The following is a 27,506-nucleotide window of genomic DNA, read 5'->3' as shown; positions in this document are numbered from 1 at the left end:
TGTTATGAGAGTTGTGCCGAATGAAATCTTCTAGCGAAAAACACCCTCCTATGTACCATGAAACAAGTATGACTAGTCGATTGGTACAGGTACATATAAAAAGCCGACCAAATAAACATTACACTAATAAATGTATAATATAATAATTATCAAACACATATAACTATTCGAAACTGGATTTTCCATCCAAGCAAATTGGTTAGAGAAATGTTAGTGGGGAAGCACGTAGGTGTGATCTTGACATCTTGTACAACAACACCAAAGTCTCACCAATACAACTTTTATCTTTAGGCCAAAATTAGACAGGATCGTGTTTACCACACTATCTGATCTTTCCGACATAATCTCTCATCTAACACTCCCTTAAGTACTTGTCATCCATTTTTTCTCTTTTCATAATCTCCCTTCTCAAACCTTAAACCCCCTACCAGACCATGACTCCTTTCTTCATTTTGTGTCTCTCCGTGACACTATTCTTATGTCAGTCCTTGGTTAGAGCCATTAACAACGGCTATTACGGGTATAACCCGGTGGCCAGCTACCTACCCGAGAAACCTCAGAACATCATGAATCCGGTGGACTCGTGTTGGCGGCTCAAGTCTGACTGGACGGCCAATCGCAAAGATTTAGCCGATTGTGCCGTTGGATTTGGTTCATCAGCCTTGGGCGGCAAGAAAGGTAGTATATATGTTGTCACCAACCCTAATGATAATGCAGCGAACCCTCAACCCGGTTCTCTGCGATACGGTGTGATCCAAGACAAGCCGCTGTGGATCACTTTCGCTAAGGATATGGTCTTAACCTTAGAGAACGAGCTCATGGTCAATAGCTACAAGACCATCGATGGGAGAGGGGCAAAAGTGGAAATTGCGTACGGACCTTGCATTACGATACAAGAAGTGACGAACGTAATTGTGCACGGTATCAGGATCCACGACTGCAAACCGGGCAAGTACGGAATGGTGAGGAGTAGCACAACGCACGTAGGTCACCGGAAAGGATCGGACGGTGATGCGATCGCGATTTCCGGTTCGTCTAATATTTGGATCGACCATTGTTACCTAGCGAGCTGTACTGACGGTCTCATCGATGTGATCCATGCTTCCACGGGAATCACCATTTCCAACAACTATTTTACTCAGCATGATAAAGTCAGTTCATTTCAATTTTCTATTCATTTTTTGAAATCATTAGTTTAGAGCTCGAGCAACTAATATCACATTTTGATGATTTAGGCTGTTATTTATTTATAGGTGATGTTGCTTGGACACAACGATGATTTCGTGCAAGATGTGAAAATGAAAGTGACCGTTGCATTCAATCATTTTGGACCAGGACTTGTGGAGAGAATGCCAAGGTAGTTAGTCTTTTTGTTTGCTAAATCACTAATTACTACATAGATGTAAATTTAATACAGAGTTAGAGATATAATAATCTATAAAATGTGGTGGCTGCAGGGTACGACGAGGGTACGCTCATGTGGCAAACAATAGATACGATAAATGGATAATGTATGCAATTGGTGGTAGCGCCGATCCAACCATTTTCAGTGAAGGCAACTATTTCATTGCTTCTGATAATTCTAACAGCAAAGAGGTATTTTTTACTGTGTCCTCCTAGTGATATACTTATACCCGTATAAATCAGTGTTGGGAAAGATAGCGGAAAATATTTTCTTTGAGAGGTTAAGATGAAATGTAAACGGTTTATATTTGTGATAGCTTTTGTATTTGGGAAATAGATTTTCTACTAAGACTTGTGTTTAGAGATTCTTTTAGAAACTTTTTTAGAACTCTTTCTTGAATGTTTTCTCTCAATTGCTTTGCTTGATTCTTGGATGATACAAATGATGTTAAGCACCCTTATTTATACAAGTGAAGGAGCAAACTCTAACATGTTCTAGATTTCTCTAAATTATTATCTTATTTCAAAATATCTAACATTAATTATTCTACACAATATACTTTCTCTCTTCTTCTCCATAATTCTAGATAATTCTTCCTCCTTGTGTTCTTCTTTTGAGCTCTTAATATGGATCATGATTTTTGGGTTTTGGGCTAATGGAGGAAAAAAACAACAAATCTCCCCCTTTCCGACTTAGCCCGAAACCGTTGTCATGCCGGTGCCTTTGCAGCAATCTTCAAACTTCTTGATCGGTAATACCTTGGTCATAAAGTCTGACCAGTTTTCGTCGGTGTGTACCTTTGTGAGATGTATGAGCTTCTCTTCCAGAACTTCTCGGATCCAGTGATGTCGGATATCGATGTGCTTTGAGCGAGAGTGAAACGTTGGATTCTTTGCTAAGTGAATAGCACTTTGGTTGTCACATAGCATGTTATACTTTTCTTGCTTTACTACCAACTCAAGCAAGAAGTTCTTCATCCATAGCATCTCCTTGCACGGTTCTGTTGCTGCGATGTACTCCGCTTCCGTGGTGGATAAGGCAACACACTTTTGTAGTTTCGATTTCCAGGAAACAGCTCCCCCTGCAAAGGTAATAACAAAGCCTGATGTCGATTTCCTTGAATATATATCACCAGTCCAATCTGCATGGGTGTAACCATTCAACTCCAATTTTTCATTGCCAAAACATAGACACTTCTTCGTTGTGCCTCGTAGATAGCGTAGGATCCACTAAACTGCTTTCCAATGCTCCTTTCCTGGATTCGCTAGAAAGCGACTTACAACTCCTACAGCATAGGCAATGTCGGGTCTGGTGCACACCATAGCATACATGAGACTGCCCACTGCTGATGCATATGGGGTAGTCTTCATTTCCTCATTCTCCTTCTCACTTGTTGGACTTTGCTTCGAACTTAGCTTGAAATGTCCAGCAAGTGGAGTGCTCACCTGCTTTGCTTTGTGCATGTTGAATCTCTCCAACACCCTTTCAACATATCGTTCTTGGGACAACCATAGAAGCTTCTTTGGTCTATCTCAAGTGATCTTCATTCCAAAAATTTGTCTCGCTTGCCCCAGATTTTTCATCGCAAAACACCTTCCCAAATCTTTCTTCAATGCGGCTATCTTGTTGCGGTCTTGGCCCACAGTTAACATATCATCAACATAGAACAATAATATGAGAAAGTCACCGCTTTCGTACCTCTTTATGAAAGCCCAATGATCATTTTTGGTTTTCTTGAAGTTATGATCCACCATGAAGGAGTCAAACTTCTTGTACCATTGTCTTGGAGCTTGCTTGAGGCCGTAAAGACTCTTCTCTAATCGGCACACCAAGTCTTCTTTTCCTGGAACCTTGAATCCTTCAGGTTGCACCATATAGATCTCATCCTCGAGTTCACCATATAAAAAGGCCGTCTTGACATCGAGTTGTTCAATCTCCAAGTCTAGAACCGCTGCTAGACCAAGAACCACTCAGATAGAGAACATCTTCACCACTGGAGAGAACATTTCTTCAAAATCTATGCCTTTCTTCTGGTTGAATCCTTTCACAACCAATCGAGCTTTGTATCTTGGATTTGAGCTTCTCTCTTCATACTTCAACCTGTACACCCACTTGTTCTTCAAGGCTCTATTTCCTTTTGGTAGCTTCATCAGCTCATAAGTGTGATTATCATGCAAAGATTGCATTTCATCTTGCATAGCTTCAACCCACTCATCTCTATGAGTGTCTCCTATGGCTTCCTCATAGCTTTGAGGCTCACCCTCATCTGTAATATTAACATACTCATCTCGATAATATCTTACAGATGGTCTTGTCTCTCTTCCAGACCTTCTTGGCTCGTGTTCTTCCTCTGGTTCCACTTGATCTTCTTCTCCACTTTCATCACCATTTGGATCAATGATGGGAACCCCTTCGCCATCCTCTCCAATCACTTGTTGATGGTCTTGGGGATTATGAGCATCTTCATTTCTTACAACCCTTAGCTTTGGTTTCTTTGATTTGTTGATGTCTTCGATTGTTTGATCTTCGAAAAAACAACATCTCTGCTCCGGATAATTTTTCTGTTAACCGGATCCCAAAGCCGATAGCCGAAATCATCTCTTGGTAACCCAAGATAGATGCACTCTTTAGTCTTGGAGTCTAGCTTGGCTCGTTCATCCGTAGGTATATGGACAAACGCTCTGCAACCGAACACCTTCAAATGGTTGTAAGAGACCTTCTTACCCGACCAAACTTTCTCCGGGACATCGCCTTCCAAAGGAACTGATGGTGTAAGATATGACGTCCACTGCAGTCTTTATGGCTTCTCCCCAAAATGGCTTGGGTAGTTTAGCGTGAGAGAGCATGCACCGAACTCTTTCTGTGATCGTTCGATTCATTCTTTCAGCTAACCCGTTCAGTTGTGGCGTCTTTGGTGGTGTCTTCTCCATTCTAATTCCATGAGCTTTGCAAAACGCTTCAAAGGGACCTCGATACTCTCCACCATTCTCAGATCGAACACACTTGAGTTTCTGACCCGTACTTCGCTCTGCTTGGGCTACAAACTCCTTGAAAGCATCAAGAACTTGATCTTTTGACTTCAAAAGGTATACCCTACCTTCCTTGAATGGTCATCAATAAAGGTGACGAAATATGATGCCCCTCCATTGGATTTCTCGGACATGGAGCATACGTCAGTATGCACAAGATCAAGAATATGCTTTCTTCTCATCGGCGTAGACGATCTTCGGAAAGCGATTCTATGTTGTTTTCCGGCTAAGCAATCATGACATGGTGAGAGAGAGATACCTTTCATATCAGGAAGAAGTTTCTTGCGAGAAAGTATATTTAAACCTTTCTCACTCATATGCTCGAGTTTTCGGTGCCATATATCCATGTCATCACTTGCGACATTTACTTCTTCCTTGCAAAGCTTGGCTTGAGTCACGTATAATGAGCCTTCTTTTCTTCCTCGAGCCATGATCAAACTTCCTTTGGTTAACTTCCATTTGCCACCACCAAAATGATTGTCCAAGCCGGCATCATCGAGCTTTCAGTTGATATGAGATTGAGTTGCATGTCGGGAACATGTCTCACATCCTTGAGAACTATCTTACATCCAGTGTTTGATGTAAGAATAACATCCCCTTTTCCAACAATCTTGATTCTTCCTTGATTTCCCATTTGAACATTACCAAAGTCACCATTTTGGTAGGTTGTGAAGAAGCTTCCATGAGGGGTGACATGAAAAGACGCACCAGAATCAACTATCTATGAGCTATCATCAGAGCTAAGATTACATTCTCCAACGAGATATAACTCTCCGCTCTGGTCTTTCACAATGGTGGTAGTCTTGTCTTCATGCTTCTTCGTAGGATTGAGCCGGTCTGGTTTGATATTACCGGCTTGTTTGTCTTTCTTGAAAAACTGACATTCCGACTTCATGTGACCCGGCTTGCCACAATAATAGCAGGTGACTCTTGGACGTGACTTAGATCTTCCTCGAGATTGGTCTCGTCCTATGCTTCTGTTGTGACCACGAGTCTCTTCTCTACCTCGTCTATCAACAATGTTAGCTTCTGAATAAGAACTCGAACCTCACTCCTTCCTGCGAACTTCTTCGTTTAGAAGGCTATCAGTGACGTGTCCATGGTAAGCTTTCCCTCCGGTGCTGAATTGCTTAGAGTGACAACTAGTGTGTCCCAACTCTCCGGTAGTGAAATAAGGAGTAAAAAGGCTTGCATTTCCTCTTCAACCTTCATATCAACTTTGTTAAGCTGATTTACGATCCCCTTGAAATTGTTCAAGTGCTCCATCATGCTCTGGCCATCCTTGTACTCCAACTTTACCAACCGTCGAACAAGAAGAGCTTTGTTTCAAGGTGTTTTCTTTTGAATCATGGATTCAAGTTTTGTCCATAATTCAAAAGCATTTGTGTAGGTAGAGACATGTTCAAAGAGAGATCGGTTGACATACTTACGTATTACGGCAACCGCCTTTCTATTAAAAATCTCCCATGCTTTATCATCCTTTCCTTCCGGCTTATCCTTCATGATGATGGACTCATGCAAATCCTTACAATAAAGGTGATCTTCCATCATCGGTTTCCAATAAGAGAAGTTGTCCGTCGTGAGCTTGAACATGTCACCTTCAAAGGTAACGGTGGCCTCCATCTTCACTTCTTCAAAGATAATGGTAACCTTGCTCTGATACCAGCTGTTGGGAAAGATAGCGGATGATATTTTCTTTGAGAGGTTAAGATGAAATGTAAACGGTTTACATTTGTGATAGCTTTTGTATTTAGGAAAGAGATTTTCTACTAAGGCTTGTGTTTGGAGATTCTTTTAGAAACTTTCTTAGAACTCTTTATTTTCTCTCAATTGCTTTGCTTGATTCTTGGATGATACAAATGGTGCTAAGCACCCCTATTTATACAAGTGAAAGAGCAAACTCTAACATGTTCTAGATTTTTCTAAATTATTATTTTATTTCAAAATATCTAACATTAATTATTCTATTCAATATACTTTTTTCTCTCTCCTTCTCCTTAATTCTTCCTCTTTGTGTTTTTCTTTTGCGCTCTTAATATGGATTATGATTTTTTGGGTTTGAGCTAATGGAGGAAAAAACCAACAATCAGGAACTAAATCTGACACTAAATGCTATTTTTAGATACCTGAAGTTTTTTGTGGATACCGGTACGTATAAGTTTTTTTTTGTAGTTGGGGACTAGCATCAATGAATCCTCATTGTATTTGTATTTCCATGTTTGTTCTCTTATAGGGTACTATTGAAAAATTACAAAAAACACAACACAAGTAAGATTACTCTAATTAATCTGAATTAGGCTGAGTTGGACCGATTGAATTTATGTACTTCATATACTAGACATTAGTTGAACGTTTGGAACACTTATCAGTGGGAGTAGAAACTCTATAAATTAATACTCGATAAATTAATAAATACGAAAAAATAATAATTTTTTTTTGTTCCGAGTTGAGTCAATTCAAAATATGACATAAATCAATAAGATAATAAAATATTATCTTCTCAGAGAATACTATATAAATTTGTAGTCCCATTAAAATCATAAATTAATAATATATATACATTTTATATAAGTACAACTAAAATTAGGGGTGTCAAAATGAGATAACTCGCTCAACTCCGCTCAGCTCATAGTGAGCTCGGCTTTTTCATGAACTAGCTCAACTCAGCTCATTTATTATATGAGCTTCAATATGTAAACACGAACTCATATCATCTAGATCATGAGTTAAATGAGCTAACTCGTTATCTAAACAATAATAATAATTATAAAATAAAATAGTGATAGTGATAGAATAACTTCTATAATATTGTTCAAAATTTAAATATTAAAACATTCAAAACATAAATATTAAATGCTAAATAAAAACCAATACATGACAAAAAAAAACACCTAATATAAATTAAATTAAAGCAAAACCAATGATCCAAATCCCTATTCTTCGTGAGAGTCTTGAGCCAATTCATCTTCAATGTATTATATGTATGTTTTACCTTTTAATTTTAGAAGATAAATATGATTAATATAGATATTATCTTTTAAGAAGATTTGGTTCGATATTTTAATTTTAGAAGATAAATATGATAAATATAGAAATTATCTCTTTTTTACATAAAATAGAAATTATCCAAATATAATATATATATATAATATATTATATATTATTGTAAGTATAAAATGAACAAGCTCATGAGTTAGCTCATGTTCATTAAAGATCGTTCATATAACTCGTGATTTAATTTAAGCTCGATAAAATATAGAGATTTTGCTCATGAAAAAACGAGCTGAGCTGAGCCAGATCATGAGCTATAGCTCATTTTGACACCCCTAACTAAAACCTCGTATTTTTTGTTTTATATTGATAATAAAATTATCTCTATTTTCTAAACCCTTCAATATATTTTGATAATATTTAATAAAATTATATCTAAAACCAAATTTAAACTTTAAAGAATACATATACACTAGATAATTTAATAAAACAATATAAAAGTTGAATTTCTAAAATTTAGAAAATCAGCTATTTCTTATTTTATAAAAAATATTCAAAAATTCAAAAAAAAAACGTTTTATAAATTAACAACTCTATAAATTAATAAATTATCATAGTCTCAATGTTATTAATTTATGTATATTACTGTATATATAAAATTTCGTTAGTATTACTCCATTGGTTCACGAACATATCATTTTGACAATTTTCGCATAAATTTAAAACGTTTTTTGAAAAGTTTTTGTCCATCATTAATATATTTAAAAAGCTTTCCAACTAATATATTAGGATAATAAAGTTAAAATTGAAATATTATTTATAAATTTGCATTAAAAATGTAAAATAACAATTTTGTCAAACAAACTAAAATTTTAAAATGACATTTTATAAAAAGAAAAAACAATAATTAGTTTACCATGACTATTGGACCACCCAAAATTTTCCGCTGTTTTTTAAGTGACGGCAGCTTACCATTGGACGTTTACACGGCTGATTTATTTCTAGACGTCCTGTTTGAGTTAAGTATAATGATCATCAAGATAAACACATACTCCATATGGATACAAATGTTTAATGTTTTGACTATAATAAATAAATTATTTTGTTTATCACTTTTTGGATACACCAAAGTTTCACCACTAATATTCTTACAGTTTATTTAATGTTTTAATTTTAAAGACAAGTACATTACCTATATTCTAAAACATCAATCTTTCTAAAACATCGTATCATTCGTATACGAACGGAGGAGTATTATAACTATACCTATGGTAAATGCATGGAAATAGAATGCTAAGCCTAAATCAATTTAATAAACAGGTGACAAAGAGAGAAGTTAAAGGAGGGTGGAACAATTGGAGATGGAGAACTTCAAAAGACGTTTTCAAGAACGGCGCTTACTTCGTTCCTTCTGGTTACGGCAGCGTTGCGCTTCCATATAGTTCTGCTCAGCGATTCCCAGTCGCTCCAGGGAACTTGGTTCCTTCTCTAACCGCAGACGCTGGCCCTCTTAACTGCTACCGCAACCGCCCATGTTATTAGTATTGAAGAGCTAAGCGTAAATGCAATGGAAAATGTCACATGTGTGTATGGAAAATGTCACATGTGTGTGTATACATACTCTTTTCGATGTATCTTATTTTTGGTATATCCCGTTATTATCTTAGTTTATACCGTTTAATATGTTTCGGTCTGCTGCGCGCTTTTGCTACATCATATGTGGTTATGAACGATGAGATACATTAAGAGTTTGTTGCACCAAATGCATATTTTGATTGATATTTGTGTGTATACATTTATAATTGGAAAGTTTTTCTTATACCCAAGATTACATTTATAATTGGTAACGTTATTTAGTTTTTCTTATATTAGAGTCTTGTTAGTTTGGTACGTTATTTAGTTTTGAAACAACAACATTAGTATTAATTGGTCAGCCTGGTTTATATCATTATTTCTCCTTTTCTTTATACTAAAAATTGTAATATAAGGTTCGGCAGCAGACCCAAAAATCGAAAGCAAAACAAGGATCGGCGGATCAAATAAAATAAACCAAGAAAACAGATTTATAACCAAATTTTGTCAGATGAGCAGAAAGCCATGGGACCGGTCCGCGAAATTCCATCAAATCGAGACCTATTGCCCAGAACAAATTAAAATCCAGACGAATCCTATTTCATCGCGAAGAATCGGAACTTAATTACTTTGAATGTCAGGAAATAAATTCACTAGAATGTCTTTGAAAAGCTTGTTAGGTTGTATATGGGATATTACTTTTGCTTGTCATTATAGTCCCTTATATATATAGTTCTGATATTGATAGGCGGATCCATTAGGTATTGACTATTGACTTCACAAACAAAAACTGAAGACTTTTAAAATCGTTAACTTTATCTAAACGCAAGCTCATTCCAACCGCCTTTTATGTTTCCATCTAATTTTCCACGTGTTTGTACAACCAGATAATTTCTTACATATATTAGCATTGAGTGAATGGATTGTTTTTGTTCAATATAAACTTTCAAAATTAACATCAAAAGAAATTGGTACGACATTATTGTAAGATAGCTACACATACAATGATGCAATTAACTATTGTATAGCAGCAAAAGAAGACTTAGAACATCGGATGTCGGCGAGATATGGCTAGAGGTCGTATGAACATTTTTTTTTTTTAAAAGTCAGTGTTAGTAATTAACTTTGTAATTATTCATTTGACAATAGAAAGCTGTACACATTGAAACTATTTGAAAGATGAAAACTAAGAACTAAGCTACACGCACATTGATTGAAACAACTGCTTGAGTTGCTTAGAGCACTTTAATGACAACTCTTATTGTTGTCTTTAAAAAAAAAATTATTTAAAAATAGTGGATCTCATTTTATAGTCAAGAGTTGCCCCTTCTGCCTCTCCTGTAGGAGGCGACTTTAGTTTGGGTTTTGGATCGTAAGCGGGCCCCACTGATACGTGGCGGTCCGCGATTGGTTCGATTTTTTTTTTTAACCAAAAGAAGAAAAAAAACATCTAAAAACTTGTGTCTAAGAACTGTGCCCGTTAATTATGCTCTTAGTGTTTGATTGTTTACTTTATTTATCTTCTTTATTTCTTGAGGTTTGCATGTTTTCTTGCTCGATTTTATTTGTCTTGACTTTTCCTTTGTTTAGGCTTAATTCTAGAACTTATTTTAAAGATAAATCATAATCTATGTTGGATAGATTTATTTTCCTAAAATTTTAATAAGTGATAACTAATAGTTATGTTTCGATTTTATATCAGTTGCGATTAATAATGCCTCATGGCTCCTGTGAGTCACTAGATCTAGTTATTAACCACGAGCTGGATAGGTAGATAGTCTGAAGATCAAAGAGATCAGAGAAGAATACACTGTATCTGTCTTAAATGTACGTTATCTTTTTTTTAAAGTAGTCATTAGTCTATGTATATGTAGTACATGTATATATGTTTACTCGTATGTTTAGACCTTCGTATGTTCTCTTTCTGTTAAACAGAATTCCAAAGAGTTGAAATAGAGAGAACTCGATACAAACAAAACAAAGTCAAAGGAAGTGAGCGGGTCCCATGGTAATATTTGTCAACACATGAACCGGCAACAACGTAAGTTAACTCTCGGACTACTACATGGGACCCATTCGGAAAGCCGGTCGAGCCGACCCAATCTCGTCAAACTTTTTTTTTTGGTTAATTTGACCATATTTTAGTATTTATTACAAAAAATGCGTCTTAAAAACTTATGGCAAAAAGTCCTTTAAAATGTTCATTTTCTGGCCGGAAAGATATATTAAAGGATGAATTCTATTTCTAAACTCTACATAAAACTACTTTTAGATTCGACCCAACTTGCATTTGGACCTATCAGAAGTTCGATTTAGGTCTAATGCTAAAATTTACTAATTATAAATCCGAAAAATTCTAAAATACGCAGGAAAAAGTGTACTGTGCGAATCATTCGAATCGCAACAAAATTAAACTACAAACTGTATCTAACAATTTGGCGGGAGAATAAAACGTTGCAAGAATATTAGTCTGCCAAAAAAAAAAAATCCAATCACGTGAAAAATGCCGATTTATTTGCTAGCGGTGTTTTTTTTCTTCCTCTTCTATCATTTTCTCTAATATTTTGATTATCTGAAATAGTCAAAAAGATTTTCTGAAATGAGGACAGAATAAACAAAAATTTAAATCACAACTGATTTTTAATTTGATAAAAATAGCTGTTCATACAAATCACCTGCTTTTCGCCGCATTCAATATCTTTGGGTATATTGACATGTTCAATAAGATTTTTTTAAAAATAAAAAAAAAAATCATATTGAGTTCTGAAAATCTAAAATAGATCATTTTTAAAACACAAGTTTGACATTATCGAGATATCTTAAAATAGTTGATTTGATTCATCTAAACCACGGATCGAACACGTCTGAGAATACCGTACTAATATAGCCAAAACTAGTGTATAATTTCAAACAAACAGCATGGTGTTGAAATATACAGAATGGAGCCAAGCTTTTGTGCAGCTAGTAATCATAATTGAAACAACACGTAGTCCACACCATTTCTCAGATCAGAAAAAAAAAATGACAAAAGAATAAGTAAACGTGTTAAGTGTGAGGTCTATTTAGTTGGACATTTCTTGTCTGGTTGAAGTATAGGACTCACGTCTCTCTTTAAGTGTCAGGTGGCAGACAAATGACGCACACCCTGACGCTTTTTAGCTAAACTAAAAATCTCCAAGAAATTTCTATGAATATAATAATATATTAAACAAAACTCAATATACACAAGTACACAAACATAGATACATTCATATAATCTATATATAACTAAAACAGAAATAATAAGATATATATCTCTCAGTCGACGTCAAAACCCTTTTTGTAGGCGAAGCATCTGGACCGGTAAGAGACTCTCTCATCAATCATAGCCACATACCAAACTATCTTTCTCTCTCTAATATATCTTTCTTTGCTCTTTTATCTTCTTGATCTTCCTATATATGGAGAAACACCAAAAGGGTACAACGATACTATACGGATCCAACAAACTGGATTGATTACCCACAAGTACTTATTCTTTTTGTTCCTAGCGTTTCGGAGAATCCGATCAAGAACAAAGTAAACCATATTATAAGTATTATATAGACTTAGATGTTCCGGTTTCCGGTGAGTCTAGGAGGTTCACGTGACGAAACCCGTCACGATCAGATCACACCGTTGGACGAGCGTCGTGTAGTGGTTGGTGAGGTTGACTTCTTCTCGGATAAGAGAGATAGGGTTTCACGTGAGAACATCAACGACGACGAAGACGACGAAGCCAGTAAGGTTCACGTCAAAATGGAGAGTTCACGAGTTGAAGACAACGATCGTTCTAGAGATGTAAATGTAAGTGTAATTGATTATTCTCTTTGCTTTTGGTTATCTATATTAAAAGGTTTATTTTTTTTCCTTATATTTTTGTTGAAATTTTGTTTCTTGGCTTGCTGAGATGAGAATGCTCATAACACTAGTCTAGAAACAATTATTTTTTCACAGAGTTGAGTTGTTATTAACATAGGCAGATGAGTTGAATATGGTTTATGAGTTAAGATGGTGTGGATATATTAACTACAGATCGGGCTGAATCTTCTGACGGCGAATACGGGAAGCGATGAATCAACAGTGGATGATGGACTGTCAATGGATATGGAAGATAAACGTGCAAAGTTTGAGGTACATATTAATCATAAAAAGTTGATCATATATTTTCATTTTCGTTTCCTAATTAGTTCCACAAACAAAATTAATCATATCTTCTTCAGCATTTAATGTGATTTCGTAGACAGCAATAAAAGTAAAAGTAAATATAAACGAGTATTTTACTAGCTTTTTCTCTAAAATTTACATTTTTCGATGACGAAATTTTTTTTTTTTTTGAGGAAAAGGTTTTAATATATTTTGTGTTGCAATAAATGAAACGAAGAACGCACAATTGCAAGAGGAGCTGAAGAAGATGAAAATAGAAAACCAAAGGCTAAGGGAAATGTTGAGCCAAGCGACCAACAACTTCAATTCCTTACAAATGCAACTTGTTGCCGTCATGAGGCAACAAGAACAACGCAACTCCTCCCAAGATCATCTGTTGGTAATTTTACATCTCCCTTTTAAGCTTTTGGAGTTTTACGTGATTGATCTCAATCTGTACAATCTCTAATATATATTTGAGGAGTCTAGTTTTTCATTAAATCATGTCAATAACAACTAACAAGTAAACCATGTGGATAACCGACATGTTTGTATGGTTGGTCAATCGTTTGTCGTTTATGTAAGTTTCAATCGCACCAACTCGTTTACATTTTGTCGTTATGACGGATATACATTTGAGGATAAACTTTAATTGTACATAACGTCGGCACATGGGGCTTAAATACTAAAAACGACTCTACAATTGTCATTTCTATAATTATAACACAAGCACAAAATTCATGTTCAACGTATTTATTCATCTTCTTGAAAGTATAATTCCTCAGCTAATTTTTAGTTATAAAAACGCAAAAAATTAAAGTTATAAGATTTCTTTAACATATATATAGGCTACGGAAGGTAACGCAGAAGGAAGTAAACGGCAAGAAGTGCAAACCATGGTGCCAAGGCAGTTCATGGACCTCGGGCCGTCTTCTGGCGCGGCCGAGCAGGATGCTGAAGTGTCATCTGAAGAGAGAACAATGCTGCGCTCAGGATCTCCTCCTTTGCTTCTGGAGAATTCAAATCCCCGAGAGACCGGAAAGAGGTTACTTGGGAGAGAAGAAAGCCCGGAATCCGAGTCTAACGCCTGGGGAAACCCTAACAAAGTCTCCAAACACAATCCACCTTCCGGAAGCAACAACAACAACAACGGAAACAGAAACCTTATTGATCAGTCCGCTGCGGAAGCCACCATGCGAAAAGCCCGTGTCTCAGTTCGCGCCCGGTCTGAAGCAACTATGGTAACGCTAACTCATACTCCCTCAATGATTTTTAAAAATATCTGAAAAGATAACATTTTTATATTTTAATGCAATTTTTAAGGTAATAATATAAGTTTCAAAAAGTTATATTTATTGAACTTCTATCGAATTAAGAGTGTGAAAAGAGTTTAAGCACAACATATTATATTTATAATCAAAATTTAATATGTTTTTCAGTTACCAAAAAATAATATGTTTTTTAAATATATGTGAAAATACAAAACATATATATTTTAGAAACGGAGAGGACATTATAAATAGCTATATAAGGTTATTTTTATAAAAGCTTGTAATAATGCTGATATAACAGATAACCGATGGATGTCAATGGAGAAAGTACGGACAAAAAATGGCTAAAGGAAACCCTTGTCCGCGAGCTTATTATCGCTGCACGATGGCTGGTGGATGTCCTGTTCGTAAGCAAGTACGTTTGCTCCTACATCTACAGTCGCCAATAAACATAAACATATATATATATAAGCTGCGCTTGAAACAGAGAAAACCTTAACCAATGATGTTTAAACAGGTGCAACGTTGCGCAGAAGACAGATCTATTCTCATAACCACTTACGAAGGAAACCACAACCATCCGCTTCCACCAGCCGCAATGGCCATGGCCTCAACAACCACCGCAGCCGCAAGCATGCTCCTCTCAGGCTCAGTGTCTAGCCAAGACAATTTAATGAACCCAACAAACCTCCTAGCTCGAGCCATCTTGCCTTGCTCCTCAAGCATGGCCACAATCTCAGCCTCCGCGCCGTTCCCAACCATCACACTGGACCTCACCAATTCACCCAACGGTAACAACCCGAACATGACCACTAATAACCCGTTGATGCAGTTCGCTCAAAGACCCGGTTTCAACCCGGCGGTGTTGCCTCAAGTGGTTGGTCAAGGTTTGTATTATAACCAACAACAATCCAAATTTTCTGGTTTACAGTTACCCGCTCAGCCGCTGCAGATGGCTGCAACTTCTTCGATGGCCGAGAGCGTTAGTGCCGCCAGTGCAGCGATTGCGTCCGATCCAAACTTTGCTGCGGCTTTAGCGGCAGCAATTACGTCCATTATTAACGGCTCCAGTCATCAGAATAATAACGGCAATAATACCAATCTGGCTACTAGCAACGGTGACAATATATAGGCAGTAAGAGTCTTTGTTTTGATGCTCGATTTTATTTTATTGGTACTTTGTTTTTTGAGTTTTGGATGTGTAATTATTCGTATCCTTGGTTTTGCTTTTGTTCGTAAACAAGAAGGGTCTTTGAGAACATGTTTTTCCTCTTGTTCTTCGTGTAAGATCAACGTTTTTGTGGGTACTTGAATTTCAGTTAAAAATAAAATTTCTTTAAATTTGGACGAGTTTACGCTCTCACTAACGCACAGAAGAACAACTTGGTGCCTACTTGAAGATTATTCTCATGCATTATATTATTCTCATACATTATTTATTAGCTTGTATAGCTTGCTGCTCTTTCGAGTTTTTGTGAACCGTATAGCTTGCTGCAATATTATTTCATCTAAAGTTTACATAACCAACCACAAGGTGGTGGTCAAGTAGCAGGCGGTAGCAACCCGACTTCGGTTGCATTTTACTACACTTTCACCTTATGGTCCCGCAGGATATAAGCCATATTTTGGATCTCATTTAAATATCCGAAGAGAAAGTCCGTTGGATTAGTTTGAGCTCTTCTGTAAGTTCAGGATACCCCAATGTTAATCATAAAAATAAGTTTACATGACTACTTTCGTAAACCTTATAAAATCATATTTGTAATATTTAGAATTACCTTTTGTTAAAAGAGGAAGATAATTTCAGGAGGAATCAATTCTGGTGATTCGTCTAAATTAGAAAGCCATGGTTTTGTGTCCTCCAATCAGTGGATTTTTACAAAATTATGGGATAGAGAACAACTCATGAGCATACATGTCCCCCAAATTTCCCAAAATATCATTATTGATACTTATTGTACAAAGTGACTTTATATTGGAGGAAATCAAAATTTTGGGTTAGAAAAAAAAGTTTTGGACTCCCAAATTTGACAATTCATATATAGTATTTGATCTGGCTTCAAAAGTTTGAAGGGACAACATAATTTTCTTTTTACCTCCGTTCTTAAACTAGATGATCTTTGTTTACTAGTAAAGATTGACTATTATAAAGGTATATGCACTTTGTCCTAAACGTTTAAACTTACTCTGATCCATAATTTTCTTACTTCATTCGATCTCAAACTAGATGATCTTGCTTTTACTACTAAAGATTGTCTATATAAAGGTATATGCACTTTTGTTCTAAACGTTTAACTCACATACTTTGATCTTGCTATTGATTAACTAAACATTGGTTCCACGAAGTACGAACGAACTGGCTAGCACTAAAGAAAGTTTGGTTTATGTTGTTTGGCTAAATATTACAACGATAGTATCTCTGTAAGAATTAATGTGGTTGAATATTTTTGTTTCGAAGTGAGAGATGATATCTGTGGAACTACCAGAATTGTAAGAGTTTTGTAATCAAGCACAAAAGCTTGAGAATTGTGGAGAGTGTGAACTCAACAAATAAGATTGAATCATTGATAGCAGGTGAGATCATTTAGATATACAAGAAGCTCAAAACTGTACTCACTTGCTATGATTTAGCAATTGAAAATCCTTAGGATGTAGTATCTTAAGTAATGTATATATAGCCTTGATAGAATTAGATGCCAATTGTCTACTGTATATTATTTATATGTTTGGTTTTATTTTGCTTAACATTGTTTTGTTCCAGTAGAGCGCTCTTAAACAACGTGTTTAAACAATATTTACTTGGAAACTATGATGAGGCAAAATTGAAAGGCATTACTATGGAGATCCGTATGACTCAAGTAATTAAAATTGGGGTCAATGAGTCTTTCCAGTCGTTCAGCCATTACTAGGGACAAAAAAATGCCATCCACAACACACATAACATTTTGATAACTTTAGATGATCGAGTCTACGATGATTCGTAGGGCACAGTTAAAAAAATAATATATATTGATAACTACAATAATAAACATCTACAATATAAAAAAAAACATCTACAATATAAGTAATCGATATTTCCAAAATATATAAATTATGTTCCTAATATATTAAAAAAGAATGTTCCTAATATATTAAGGTTATGATATATTACTACTTGGGTACTCAATAGACAATTGTTATAAAAAAAAAGGGAAAAAAAACGCATCAGTATACATGAATTTATTTTAATGTATATGTGGGGCTACAACATACTGCATGGCGTACGTACGTTTTACCTAGTAAAAACAAAGTCCTGTAATTTTATTATGTTGGAAAATGAATTCATCGTACATGATTTTATCGATGAGATTATTACATAAAATAACTAAAAATCAAAAATTAAAACGAAAATCCTTATCAAATGGAACTGAAAGTGAGATAGATATCTATCGCCTCCATATTCCTTAAGGAGAATTTTTATCTCCATTGATATTGGTTTGATAAGTGGCACCACCGCCATTTCCTCCTCCAATTCCAATACCAAAGCCAATGCCCATTCCAAAACCTACTCCTACTCCTCCTCCATTGCTTGTACCGGTTCCTTCTCCCGTCCCATATCCCTCTCCTCTTCCACTTCCACTTCCTCCACCGCTACCTCCACCACCACCACCGCCACCTCCTCCACTACCACTACCTTTACCCATCCCAAAACCAGCACCATAACCACTACCGTAACCATATCCATTGCCGGAACCAGCACCTCCTCCACCACCACCTCCACCTGCTCCACCTCCTGCTCCAACACCAGTACCAGCACCGGATCCGCTTCCGTGACCAGAACCTCCATTGGCACCACCACCTTCTCCGCCACCACCACCTCCACCTCCTCCTGCTCCTCCAACTCCAACACCAGCACCAGCCCCTGATCCACTTCCATGACCGGATCCTCCATTGGCACCACCACCTTCTCCGCCACCACCTCCTCCACCCCCTCCACCACCACCTCCACCTCCTGCTCCAACACCAGTACCAGCACCGGATCCACTTCCGTGACCAGAACCTCCATTGGCACCACCACCTTCTCCGCCACCACCACCTCCACCTCCTCCTGCTCCTCCAACTCCAACACCAGCACCAGCCCCTGATCCACTTCCATGACCGGATCCTCCATTGGCACCACCACCTTCTCCGCCACCACCTCCACCACCACCTCCACCTCCTTCTCCAACACCAGTACCAGCACCGGATCCGCTTCCGTGACCAGAACCTCCATTGGCACCACCACCTCCACCTCCTGCTCCAACACCAGTACCAGCACCGGATCCACTTCCGAGACCAGAACCTCCATTGCCACCACCACCTTCTCCGCCACCACCACCTCCACCTCCTCCTGCTCCTCCAACTCCAACTCCAACACCAGCACCAGCCCCTGATCCACTTCCATGACCGGATCCTCCATTGGCACCACCACCTTCTCCGCCACCACCTCCTCCACCTCCACCCCCTGCTCCACCAACTCCAACACCAGCACCAGCACCGGATCCGCTTCCATGACCAGAACCTCCATTGGTACCACCACCTTCTCCGCCCCCACCCCCTCCACCTCCTCCTGCTCCACCAACTCCGCCACCAGCACCCGCACCGGATCCGCTTCCATGACCCGATCCTCCATTGGCACCAACACCTTCTCCACCCCCGCCTCCTCCACCTCCTCCTGCTCCACCCGATATTCCACCAACTCCGACACCAGCACCAGCGCCGGATCCGCTTCCATGACCTGATCCTCCATTGGCACCACCACCTTCACCGCCACCGCCTCCTCCACCTCCTCCTCCTCCTGCTCCACCAACTCCAACACCAGCACCCGCTCCGGATCCGCTTCCATGACCCGATCCTCCATTTGCACCACCGCCTTCTCCGCCCCCGCCTCCTCCACCTCCTCCTGCTCCACCCCCTGCTTTACTAACTCCGACACCAGCACCCGCGCCAGATCCGCTTCCATGACCTGATCCTCCATTGGAACCACCACCTTCTCCACCCCCGCCGCCTCCACCTCCTCCTGCTCCACCTGCTGCTCCACCAACACCAGCACCTACGCCGGATCCACTTCCACGACCTGATCCTCCATTGGAACCACCACCTTCTCCACCTCCGCCGCCACCACCTCCACCTGCTGCTCCACCAACTCCAACACCAGCACCCGCGCCGGATCCACTTCCATGACCTGATCCTCCATTGGCACCACCACCTTCTCCGCCGCCACCACCACCACCATAGCCACCACCATAACCATTCATACCAGCTCCATACCTTTCTCCATGGCCATACCTTTCACCACCATATCCAGCACCATATGTTTTGGAAGGTTGTCTATAAAAACTGCCGCATCCACGCCAATTCCACGAAGAACAACCATCATCCTCGTTTTTATTCTCCACATTATCTCCAGAACTCTCCGCAATCAATGCAAAAACAATGCATGAAAGAAGAAGAAGCACGTATAAAAATCTTGAGTGAGTAGCCATTGAAGTACTCTTGTTGGTTTTCAAAGAACTAGAAAGCAACTTTGGTTTGGTTCCATTTGTGCTTGGTTCTGCTCTATATTTATAGTGCGAATCAGAGTGGAAGATCGATTATTATATTTTGTTTTTTAATATATCAGTTCAATAGTCAGACCAGTGTTGGTCCATATGCATTTACACTTGCTGAGGTTCCAAGGTACGTGACCTATAAGGCGCGAAATATTTTAAAACAAAAACATATATTGAGTAGTGAGAAAAAGAGATCTAATTAAGTCAATGAAAAAGTCCTACAAAGTCAAAAGTCAGCTGTTCATAGACAAACAGACCAAAAACATGCGTTTCTTTTCTTTTCGAAGGAGTTTATATTGTTTAATATTGTTCAGAATTACCAAATAGCTATGCTGTTACTTGTATACGTCCATATTGATAAACATTCTAAACTATACTCTTTTGTTTTTATGATTGAAATAAACACGGTGCATTTTTCCGGCTAATGATACCTTTGAATTAGTCATCAACTAATGTTATATACTGTATAAATAAACTAACAAATTGTCAACCTGGATTGGGTGAGTTATCACTAATCAAAACTTCTAATAATATAATTTCACAGTATTGGATTTGCCACTGTTTTCTGATAAATCGTTGAAAACTCTAACCTCCTCCAAAAAGATGATTCAATCGTTGTTTTATTGATAATTTTAGTCTACCGATCAGTACTTATCATCATGCAATGAATCAAATTTTACATAATAAATATGATGGCTAATTATTATTACACAGTTATTATTTGTAGTTATTTCACAGCTATTTTCTAATTAAAATATAATATTATTTCACAGTATTTGATTTACTAGAATGTAGAAGCGATAGCAATAATGCATTTAAAAACCAGGGTACAACTCTCTTTTTTAAACACTTTTTGAAACGCAGTTACACAGGGTTTCAGAAAGAAAGAGAAAAACAGGGTAAGACTCTATTTGTTAAAATGTGTTGATACTAAAAAATAGTACAATAAAATTAAAATTTAGGTGTTAGTCAGATAACTAGTTACGTTGTTAAATAAACCAACCCATACTTGTATATGGATAGTATTCGACACTTATATTATTTAACCAACTCTTAGAAAATCATCATCAATCAGAAACTCAGACATATTTTAACATTTAGAAAGACAGGTGTATTAAAAATCAGATAAATTGTAGTAATCGTTTAAAAGATGATATGCATATAAACAAAACCGGCTGATATGGTAGGAATCTATAAACAATTTAGTAAAAAAATTTATGCATAAAGATTCCAAGTTTATGTATATTAGTTTTTGAAATTTTGAAAGCTGTACATCATCAGATACACTTTCCAAGAGTTAGTACATAGCCTACGGAGGGAACGAAATGCGCGTAGGCATGATGAACAACCAAAGGATGAAATGGTGTTGATCAAAATGTGCAGATAAATTGATCAGACTGAAGGTTCTAGCAGTGAAGAGAAAGGGTCAAAAATACCTTGAGGATAGTCTGTTTATTTGGTTTGGATCAAGACAAGAAGGATTCTAACTGAAAAAGCGAAGAGTTGAGGAAATTTGGTTTGTAGTTCATTTGGTTGTAAATGCAAATCAAAAACAGATGTACTTGGCTCAAGGAAAAGTGACTCCATCGCGTGGAATTAGACAAGGAGATCTCCTCTCACCCTACCTCTTCATCATATGTACTGAGGTCCTTTCTAGACTGTGCTATAGGTCAATGCAGGATGGGAGTTTGGCTGGGATCAAAGCGGCAAGAAACTGCCCTCTCATCAACCATTTATTTTTCGCGGACGACACCATGTTTTTCACAAAAACAAGTGTCGTCTGCTGTGAAGCTTTGAAGTGTGTACTCTCCTTGTATGAAGGAGCCTCAGGACAGTGCATCAACGTTGGCAAATCGGCCATAACTTTCTCTGCAAAAACGCCAAGCGAAGTGAAATCTCGGGTTAAGGAGCTACTTAATATACATCAGGAGGGAGGAACTGGGAAATATTTAGGACTCCCCGAGCATTTTGGAAGGAAGAAGCGTGACATCTTTGCCAAGCTCATTGACCGGATCAGACAGAGATCGATAAGTTGGTCAACGCGATATCTCTCGAGTGCTGGGAAACAAGTGCTACTACAGGCAGTGCTTGCAGCTCTCCCAACATACACAATGTCATGCTTCAAGTTGCCGCTCTCTATCTGCAAACAGATTCAAAGTGTACTGACCCGGTTCTGGTTGGACGCAAAACCAGAGACGCGGAAGCTATGTTGGGTATCATGGACAAGGTTAACTCGGCCGAAAAGAGCTGGGGGATTAGGATTTAGAGAGATAGAGCAGTTCAACAATGCCCTGGTTGCGAAACTCGCGTGGAGAATCCTTAAGGAACCTCATTCGCTGCTTGCCCAAACTCTTATGGAAAAATACTGCCACAACTCAAACTTCCTTGATTGCCTATCCCCTGCCTCCGCCTCGCATGGATGGCGAGGTATCCTTGTAGGTAGAGAGGTCCTCAAGAAGGGTCTTGGCTGGATAGTGGGGAATGGAAAAGATATACAGGTCTGGTCTCAACCTTGGTTACACCTCGACAGACCGACAGCTCCCATAGGTCCTCCAACGCAACAAAACGTTAATCTCTACGTAGTGGACCTTCTAAAGCCAAACTCACCCAACTGGAACCTACAAGCGATCAGAGAACATCTACCACAGTATGAGGAAACCATCAAGGCGATCATCCCTAGCGAGTGTAATATGAAAGATGAGTTGGTATGGCTGAAAGACAAGACTGGGATTTATACTACAAAGTCGGGATATGCAATGGCCAAACTCAACTCTAAAGCGGAACCATCTGATAGCTTTGACTGGAAAAAGCACATTTGGCAGGTAAATACCTCCCCAAAACAGAGACACCTGCTCTGGAAAGCTACAGCAAGAGCCCTGGCAGTAGGATCAGCTATCAAAAACAGAGGTATCGACACAAATGCGAAGTGTAAGCGGTGTGGTGCTCATGAAACGGAAATTCACGTCTTGCTACACTGCCCGTACGTTTCAAGAGTCTGGAACCAAGTCCCCTGTTTACACTCACCATCTTCGCTAACTCAGAAGCCCAACTCAGTCACGGCTCTACTTGATAGCTGTAGCAAGATCATCAACCTGCCTCCAACAGGCTTAGGAGAAGTACCTATCTTCCCGTGGGTCTTGTGGACCTTATGGACGAATAGGAATAGACTATTGTTTGAAGATAAAGACTTCTCTGTGGAGAAAACATTACTTAAAATTTTACAAGATTCAAGAGCTTGGAAGGGAGCTCAAGAATCAAAACAACACCAAAAAGTGCCACAGTGTGTGGATCCTTCCCTGCGGTTGCCTAACATCCAACGGCCTTCTATCTTTCCTATTTCAGGTACCACCTCATGGAGCCTCTACTCAGATGCGGCTTGGGATCCTAAGACTGGAAGATGTGGCATGGGATGACATTTTCGAGATGATACAGACGCACCAGCAGGCAACTTTTCACTACAAGAAAACACATGCTTAACGACAAAAATTAACGAGGAAAAACAATCCTCGTAAATTTGTGTCGAGTTTACGACGAATTTACGTGAAAAACTAAAGTCATCGTTATTTCCTCGTAACGCAACGACAAAACTGTTTCGTCGTAAAGTGGATGTAATTTTACGAGTATTTTATGAGGAAAAACTATTTCCTCGTAAATACGACGTAAACTTTGCGTGGTATTTACGAGGGAATAGTTTACGTGTATTTAGCGAGGAAATTTTTGAATCCACCAACTTCATAGGTGTTACACGTTTTTTTTGCCCACCTAATTAATTTTCGTCGTAAATTCATAGCAAAATTACAACTACCAGATTCGAATTTTCCTATAAATATGAATGTTTGAACATCATTTTAAACACACCAACAACAAAAAACGTGAAAGAAAAAAAATGGCTGGCTCCGGGACTATTTACGAGTTGCGGAAGTGGATGTATATGCATAGAGATGCTAACGGGAGAGTGACGAAAGAATACCTTGCGGGCCTGGAGACATTTATGCATCAAGCAGATTCAACACCGCTCGCCCAAGGAAGTGGTAAGATGTTCTGTCCTTGTCGGAAATGCAATAATTCGAAACTGGCAAACCGTGAAAATGTTTGGAAGCATTTAATAAATAGAGGTTTCACGGCAAATTACTATATCTGGTTTCAACATGGAGAAGGTTTTAATTATGATCAGAATGAAGCTAGTAGTAGTAATAGCAATTTTCAGGAAAAAGAACCGGTTGATCATCATTTGCATAATGAACATAGTTACCATCAGGAGGAGATGGTAGATTATGATAGGGTTCATGATATGGTAGCTGATGCATTCGTAGCTCATGATGAAGATGAAGAACCTAATATAGATGCAAAAAAGTTTTACGAAATGTTAAACGCGGCGAATCAACCACTTTACAGTGGTTGTAGAGAAGGTCTCTCTAAATTGTCGTTAGCTGCTAGAATGATAAATATTAAAACTGATCACAATCTACCTGAAAGTTGCATGAACGAATGGGCGGACTTGTTTAAAGAGTATTTGCCGGAAGACAATGTTTCTGCTGATTCTTATTATGAGATTCAGAAACTGGTTTATAGTCTTGGGTTGCCTTCGGAGATGATAGATGTTTGCATTGACAACTGCATGATCTATTGGGGAGATGATGAGAAGCTAGAAGAATGACGATTCTGCAAGAAGCCACGATTCAAGCCGCAAGGACGGGGACGTAATAGGGTACCGTACCAAAGGATGTGGTACCTACCAATTACAGACAGATTGAAAAGATTGTATCAATCAGAGCAGACTGCTGGAAAGATGAGATGGCATGCCGAGCATACTCAGACGGATGGTGAGATGACTCATCCATCAGATGCAAGAGCCTGAAAACATTTCAACAGAGTACATCCAGATTTCGCTAGCAATATCCGGAATGTGTATCTCGGATTATGCACAGATGGATTTAGTCTGTTCGGAATGTCAGGGAGACAATATTCATTGTGGCCAGTCTTTCTTACTCCATACAACTTGCCACCGGAGATGTGCATGCAACGGGAGTTACTATTCTTGACCATATTAATACCTGGTCCGAACCATCCAAAAAGGTCCCTGGATGTTTTCCTACAACCACTGATAAAAGGGTTGAAGGATTTGTGGTCAATAGGGGTGAGGACGTATGACTGTTCAACGAAGACGAATTTTACGATGCGAGCGATGCTTTTGTGGACCATAAGTGATTTCCCTGCCTATGGGATGTTGTCTGGATGGACTACACATGGGAGATTAGCTTGTCCATATTGTAATGGAACGACAGATGCGTTTCAACTGAAGAATGGTAGGAAGACAAGTTGGTTTGATTGTCACCGTCGATTTCTTCCCATTGGCCATCCTTACCGAAGAAACAAGAATTTGTTTAGGCACAAAAGGGTTGTGAGAGACACTCCTCCTCCATATCTAACTGGAGAACAAATTGAAGCGCAAATCGACTACTACGGAGCTAACGAAACAGTTCGTTGGGGTGGTAATTGGCATGTCCCTCGTAATATGCCAGATTCTTACGGTGTTCATCACAACTGGCACAAGAAGAGTATATTTTGGGAGTTGCCATATTGGAAGGATCTTCTTCTGCGCCACAACCTCGATGTGATGCATATAGAGAAGAATTTCTTTGAGAACATCATGAATACAATATTGAATGTCCCAGGGAAGACAAAAGACAACATAAAATCGAGGTTGGACTTGCCGGATATTTGCTCAAGAAGCGAGTTACATATTAAAAGCAATGGACAAGTTCCCGTTCCGATATTCAGATTATCTTCAGAAAAAAAGTCGGTGTTGTTCAACTGGGTGGCATCAGAAGTGAAGTTCCCCGATGGGTATGTTTCGAATCTCTCTAGATGTGTTGAAAAGGGTCAAAAGTTCTCCGGGATGAAGAGTCATGATTGTCATGTATTTATGCAACGACTACTGCCCTTTGCATTTGCGGAGCTACTTCCAACAAACGTACATGAAGCACTTGCAGGTACGTAGTGTATTATATCACAATAATTTACAAAATAATATATGACTAACAATGTGTTTAATTTTTTTTGAATATAAAAGGCATTGGAGCATTTTTCAGGGATCTGAGCACACGCACTCTTAAAGAAGAAGTTGTGGAACAGCTTCAGGAGAACATTCTCATCTTATTGTGCAACTTGGAGAAGATATTTCCTCCCGGATTTTTTGACGTCATGGAGCATCTAGCTGTCCACCTCCCATATGAGGCATTGCTTCGTGGACCTGTACATTACGGATGGATGTATCAGTATGAGCGAGCCATGAAATATTTGAAGGGAAAAGCAAAGAACCTCGCCAAAGTTGAAGGTTCTATAATTGCTGGAAGTTTGACGGAAGAAGTTTCTCACTTCACATCGTACTACTTTGCGTCAAAAGTACGTACACGGAGAAGAGCTCCAAGAAGATATGATGATGGTGGTGTTGCGCCAACATATGCAGTTGCTGGTGTTCCAGACATCTTTAGCCAGATTGGGCGACTCGGTGGGAAGTCTAAAGAGGTTTGGTGGTCGAGTGAAGAAGACGCTCATAGTGCACACACCTATATTCTACTCAATTGCGAAGATCCATTGATGCGTTATTTTGAAAGGTAACATATATTGACACTTCGAAACACATATAAGTATAATTAATTGTATAATTGCGAGAGATTCATTCCTATAAAATGTGATTTTACAGCCTATTTGTTTCTCAAGTCGAAGAAACATTTCCTGGTATATCCACAAGTGACGTAGACAAAAGGAAAGATCAACACTTCATTAAGTGGTTGCGGAATCAGGTATTAACTAAAACGTTTTTTTCATACATTATCTGTATTTCATTAACATTCTCTTTATTTTTGCAGGTTGATTATGACGACGACGATGCAGATTATCCTAAGTGGTTACACGAAGTAATTCAATCTCCACTTGTAAAGGTCACCACATCACAGATGTATTTCACACGAGGCTATACTTTTCATACATATGACTATGGTAGACAGCGGGCGACCAGTAACTATGGAATATGTGTGAAAGGGGAAACAGATTTCTACGGGATCTTGACGGAGATTATTGAAGTCGAATTTCCAGGGATACTGAAGCTGAAATGCGTCCTCTTCAAATGTGAATGGTTCGACCCCGTCGTCAACAGAGGTGTTCGGTCTAACAAATTCGGTGTAGTTGATGTCAACGGTGGACGAAGGTACAACAAATTCGAGCCTTTCATCTTAGCTTCACAAGCAGACCAAGTTAGCTTCCTTCCATACCCTCGGATGAGAGATTCAGGTATAAATTGGTTAGCAGTGATCAAAGTTACACCTCGAGGACGAATCATCAGTGGAGAAGAACCACCATTGCAAGAAGAACAGATAAATGAAGTTGAGGAACCTGAACAAGAAATTGATGACATCCTTCTCATTGATCCGCATAATCACGAGTACGAAGATCTTACCGATGATGCCACAGACGAAGCTGTTGAAGACGAGTTTAATGAAAA

At 38.5% G+C, this 27,506-nt stretch overlaps 3 protein-coding genes across 3 annotated transcripts; 2 read left to right on the top strand and 1 right to left on the bottom strand.

The window, feature by feature from the left end:
* Positions 1–97: 97 nt before the first annotated feature.
* LOC106443426 (probable pectate lyase 16) lies at positions 98–11,727 on the top strand. The gene is made up of 4 exons (XM_013884990.3): positions 98–1,151; positions 1,254–1,357; positions 1,458–1,596; positions 8,746–11,727. Exons 1-4 carry the CDS (start codon positions 435–437, stop codon positions 8,965–8,967), a joined length of 1,182 nt encoding a protein of 393 aa, XP_013740444.1. The 5' UTR covers positions 98–434; the 3' UTR covers positions 8,968–11,727.
* A 594-nt stretch (positions 11,728–12,321) lies between these two features.
* On the top strand, positions 12,322–20,112 carry LOC106437649 (probable WRKY transcription factor 31). Its single transcript, XM_048745617.1, has 6 exons — positions 12,322–12,822; positions 13,051–13,149; positions 13,400–13,561; positions 14,010–14,402; positions 14,734–14,847; positions 14,950–20,112. The coding sequence occupies exons 1-6, from the start codon at positions 12,589–12,591 to the stop codon at positions 15,562–15,564; spliced, it is 1,617 nt and encodes a 538-aa protein (XP_048601574.1). The 5' UTR covers positions 12,322–12,588; the 3' UTR covers positions 15,565–20,112.
* Positions 17,876–19,936, bottom strand: LOC106435502 (glycine-rich cell wall structural protein 1-like). The gene has a single exon (XM_022712874.2). It carries the CDS (start codon positions 19,934–19,936, stop codon positions 17,876–17,878), a length of 2,061 nt encoding a protein of 686 aa, XP_022568595.2.
* Positions 20,113–27,506: the final 7,394 nt, after the last annotated feature.

This window comes from Brassica napus, chromosome C1 (genome assembly GCF_020379485.1).
Source record: "Brassica napus cultivar Da-Ae chromosome C1, Da-Ae, whole genome shotgun sequence".
NCBI lineage: Eukaryota > Viridiplantae > Streptophyta > Magnoliopsida > Brassicales > Brassicaceae > Brassica > Brassica napus.
Note: the sequence above shows the minus strand (reverse complement) of the source record. Positions and strands in the feature narration are given on the sequence as shown.